Below are 1145 nucleotides of genomic sequence, written 5' to 3'. Positions count from 1 at the left end.
TCCTTCTTCAGTTCCTTACAAACTCTTCACCGACCACGGGGGTTTAAACGAGAAGAGGAAACAGAGGCGGATCAGAACCACGTTCACCAGCGCCCAGCTCAAGGAACTGGAGCGGGTGTTTGCAGAGACTCATTACCCCGATATATACACCCGGGAGGAGCTGGCGCTCAAAATAGACCTCACCGAGGCGAGAGTGCAGGTATGTGCGGGGTGCGGGTGATGGGGAGGGGGGCGGCGGTGGCGGAGGGACCGCGCCGGGGGAACGCACCGCTCCAGCGGGCACAGGCTCCGGGACGGTGGCGGGGGCCGGGCCGCGGGTTCGCTCGGCGGGAGGCGGCGGCAGGGGTACCGCCGCGCTGCCCTACCCCTGCTCCCGCTCCCCCCCCCCCCCCCAGGTCTGGTTCCAGAACCGCCGCGCCAAGTTCCGCAAGCAGGAGCGGGCGGCGGCGGCGGCGGCAGCGGCCGCCAAGAACGGGGCGGCCGGCAAGAAGTCCGACGCCTCCCGCGACGACGAGAGCAAGGAAGCCAAGAGCACCGACCCCGACAGCACCGGCGGCCCCGGCCCCAACCCCAACCCCGCGCCCAGCTGCGGCGGCGGCGGCGGCGGCGGCCCCAGCCCCGCCGCCGGGCAGGGAGCGGCGGGGCCCGGCGGGCCGGGGGGGGAGCCGGGCAAGGGAGCGGCGGGGCCCGGCGGGCTGGCGGCGGCAGGGCCGGGGCAGGGCTGGGCGCCGGGGCCCGGGCCCATCACCTCCATCCCCGACTCGTTAGGCGGCCCCTTCGCCAGCGTCCTCTCCTCGCTGCAGCGGCCCGGCGGCACCAAAGGCAGCCTCGTCAAGAGCGGCATGTTCTGAGCGGCGGCGGCGGCGGCGGCGGCGGCCCCTCCCGCTCGTTAGTACCCGCCGCCCGCCCACAGCGATGACCAGGGGCCCGGGCTGCGCCGGGCTCCGCGGGGCAGGGACCCCGCGCCCCCCCGGGGGGCCGCGCCCGGCTCCCCTCGCCCCCAGCCCGGCGGCGGGGCCGGGCCCCGCAGCGCCTCCGCCGGGGCCGGGGAGGGAGGGGGCCGCGGTCGCGCGGGGGGCGCTGCGCGGGCGCGGAGGCGGCGGCGGGCCGCGGAGACTGTGCCGGCGGGCGGCCCGGCGGCGGGG

At 77.8% G+C, this 1145-nt stretch overlaps 1 protein-coding gene across 1 annotated transcript in view; it reads left to right on the top strand.

Moving 5' to 3' along the window:
- PHOX2B (paired like homeobox 2B) overlaps positions 1–851 on the top strand; it is a 2005-nt gene extending 1154 nt beyond the window's left edge. The window contains exons 2-3 of the mRNA XM_074821379.1: positions 12–199; positions 396–851. Of these exons, the coding sequence (XP_074677480.1) occupies positions 12–199; positions 396–851 (644 nt within the window). The remainder of the gene's footprint in view (positions 1–11; positions 200–395) is intronic.
- The last annotated feature ends 294 nt before the right edge of the window (positions 852–1145 follow it).

The sequence above is a fragment of the Strix aluco genome, chromosome 4, assembly GCF_031877795.1.
Source record: "Strix aluco isolate bStrAlu1 chromosome 4, bStrAlu1.hap1, whole genome shotgun sequence".
NCBI lineage: Eukaryota > Metazoa > Chordata > Aves > Strigiformes > Strigidae > Strix > Strix aluco.
Note: the sequence above shows the minus strand (reverse complement) of the source record. Positions and strands in the feature narration are given on the sequence as shown.